General features: G+C 50.6%; 1 protein-coding gene across 1 annotated transcript; it reads right to left on the bottom strand.

Moving 5' to 3' along the window:
• Window positions 1-233: 233 nt before the first annotated feature.
• On the bottom strand, window positions 234-1,147 carry MRGPRD (MAS related GPR family member D). The gene is given in 2 exon segments (XM_021685278.1): window positions 234-820; window positions 823-1,147. Coding segments are annotated over 2 exon segments (912 nt in total).
• Window positions 1,148-3,135: the final 1,988 nt, after the last annotated feature.

The raw sequence follows: 3,135 nt of genomic DNA, 5'->3' as shown, positions 1-3,135 counted from the left end.
ACAGGCCAGGCCTCAAAGCGAACCTGAGCCCTCTGACAGGCGGGAGCAGACAAATTGCATTTCGTCTTCCCATGAGTCCCATTGTGAGCGCCAGGACACACCGAGCCGTGGGGGGCTTGGCATAGAAGAAAGGGACCCTGAGAAGGCAAGAGGCAAGTCTTGGGGGCTGTTAACAGCAGGCCAGACAGGCACCGGGCAGGGCGGGCATGCAGATCTGGGGGGCGCCCCAGGTCTCAGGCCCCCAGCTCGTTGGTGCCGGTGGAGGGTGTCTCCCTCCCCTCCCCCTCAGGCTCCTCCCTCAGCGCCCTGAGGAGTACAGCCCCCAGGGGCTCCCACAGGCCCCGGCGACCCTGGCTGCCCACCACGAAGTAGACGACAGGATTGGCACGACTGCTCAGGGCTGAGTAGAGGCATGCCACGTGGTGGAATAGAGCCTTCTGTTCCTGGGGCACGTCCAGCCAGTAGAGGAAGAACCAGCTGATGCCGAGGGGCAGGGCGCAGACGAGGAACGCCATGACGGAGGCCAGGAGGACCACGTACAGCCGCGTGGGCCACTGCCGCCACTGCCGTGAGCTCCTCCACACCTGCACGAAGAGTGTCACGCTGGACGGGGTCATCACTGGGGTGAAGATCCCCATAATGAGGAAGCTGAAGACGGAGTCCACCGTGAAACACTGCTTTTGCACGCCGTACCAGGACTTGCTGCAGAAGAGTGAGGCCAGCACGTTCATCAGGAGGGACAGCGCCCAGAGCAGGGCACACACCACAGCTGACAGGTACTGGGGCTGGTGACACTTGTACCAGATGGGGAAGAGGACAGGCAGCGCTGCGTGCTGATGGCCGTCAGCAGGCTCAGGCTGGCGGTGTAGGCGAAGAACTTCACTCTCTGCATCACCTCGTAGGCCAGCACGGGGGTTTCTAGATAGAGTGTGACGGCCGTGCAGAGGAGGAAGAGGAGGTCAGCCACGGCCAGGTGGAGGACGTACATGCAGAAGGGGGTCCTTGGACCCCGGCAGGTCAGCAGCCAGACCACCAGGCCATTGCCCATCATGCCGCACGCACAGATGAACGTGGCCAGGGAGCTCAGCACCTCTGGAGTTGTGTCCAGTGTGTCTACCTGGGGGTTGTCTTCGGGGATTTTACTCATCCAGCTGTGGTACACGGTCTCGTTCAAGTCTCAGCAAGCTTGAGAATTAGTTCATTTACCCGCCACCCCCGGGGTTCCCCTTCTTGGAACACCTGCTCAAAGTGGCTGCCCCCTTTTTACGTGGGTCTCCTTTCTGCTCCGTCTTAATTTGCAGGCGTCTGAATCCTTGCTGGTTTTAGACACTGCAGATGCCATTCTCTGAGAGCTCTCTTCAGTATGGTAGCTTTCTGTGTTGTGAACTTGAGTGCACAGATGTGCTCAATTTTGGTATAATCAACTCCACTACATTTTCACCCCAAAATGTTGTGGCTTTCAGAATATTCCACATCCCTGTGTAAAAAAGATGTCCCCTTGTATTTTCCTCTGTTACTTTTATACTTTTCCCCATCCAGAATTTGGTCTTGAGTCCAGCTGGAACTATTTTTATGTGGGATAAAGATAGGACACAGCTCGAGTTTTCCTCCATATTACGAGCCAGTTTTCCCAAAACTGTCTCCCAGACAGCCTGTCTTTTCCCTGTTGACTTATCAAGTTCCCGTTTACACATGGGACTCTTAAAACTTGCTGTTCTGCTTTCCCTGTTCCTACACACTGTTTTTATGTGCGTGTGTGTTTAAAATATGTATGTGGGTTTGTGTGAGCTCTGGGTGTTGTGTGGCTGACAGCCACTCAGTACGTGTTCTGTGCCCCTTTCACCAAGTTTCATCCTTCATGGAGACCACCGAGCTCTGCCTGGCTTTCCCCATGTCTGTGCCACTATCCAGAGAACACCTCCAGGCAGAAAGCTGGGGTGATCCCAGGGCTCATCTCTTCTCTTTCCCTTCTCTTAGAGTTCACACTTCCGGAATGCCTCTTGCCCAATATCTGAACACAATTGAGTCTTCTCTTTTCTCCAGTTTTCCCGTTGTTGCCAGTGAGAGGGCTGGTCCAGTAGCAGTTCCTCCCTTGTGGCTAGAGACAGAAATGCCTCTATTGTATTTTCCTCTTGATCATTGCTCGTGTGGAGGAACACTCTTGATTCTTGTAGCTTTTTAAAGATTTTTTTTTTTTAATTTATTTGACAGAGAGAGACACAGTGAGAGAGGGAACACAAGCAGGGGGAGTGGGAGAGGGAGAAGCAGGCTTCCCGCCGAACAGGGAACCCGATGCGGGGCTCGATCCCAGGACCCTGGGATCATGACCTGAGCCGAAGGCAGACGCTTAACGACTGAGCCACCCAGGTGCCCTGATTCTTGTAGCTTTTATTAACCAGGCAAATGTCCTGATTTAGTGGACCATACCTATCCGTTTTTCTGTTGACTATTTTGATTTTGTATGCTGCTATCCTCATCCCTCTAATTTCTTTTCATGTCTTATAGCACAGATCAGAATATCTAGTAGTCTGCTGAGCAAATGGTTGCAATCAGGCATGCTTATCTTCTCCCTAATCTTAAAATTTCTCTATCGGATGTGATGGTTACCCTGAGTTTGTGGTATTAGCTTTTATCAAGGCGAGAAAGTTCCCTTCCGGGTTGTCTGGGAGTTTTTATCATAAATGATGGAATTTATCACAATTGTTGTTCTGCATCTACTTAATCACTTTTTTTCCTCTTTGTCTATTTACGAGGTGGATAGATAGTGGTAAGTTTTCTCGTGTTTATTCATCCTTACGTTTTCAGGATAGACCATTTTTTTGTTTGCTCTGGTCACTCCCCACCTCTGCCCCTCCAGGTATCCTGATTTTATTTAGAAAATTTTCAGCCATGTTCATAAGTGAAATTCGCCCATAATTTTCCCCTCTGGTACTATCCTTGCCTGTTTTTTATTTCAAAGTGGTAAGATTATACTGGTTTCATAAAATGACTTGGAGAGAATGCCTTTTTTCTCTACCCTCTGGAACAATTTGTAGCATGTAAGGATTATCTTTCTTTGAAGATTTGGCAGAAGGTAAAACCATCTGGTCTGGTAATTTTTATGTGATCGTTAGTGGACACGCATGGCGTTGTAAA

This window comes from Neomonachus schauinslandi, chromosome 11 (assembly GCF_002201575.2).
Source record: "Neomonachus schauinslandi chromosome 11, ASM220157v2, whole genome shotgun sequence".
NCBI lineage: Eukaryota > Metazoa > Chordata > Mammalia > Carnivora > Phocidae > Neomonachus > Neomonachus schauinslandi.
This window is presented reverse-complemented; position numbering and strand designations above follow the sequence as displayed.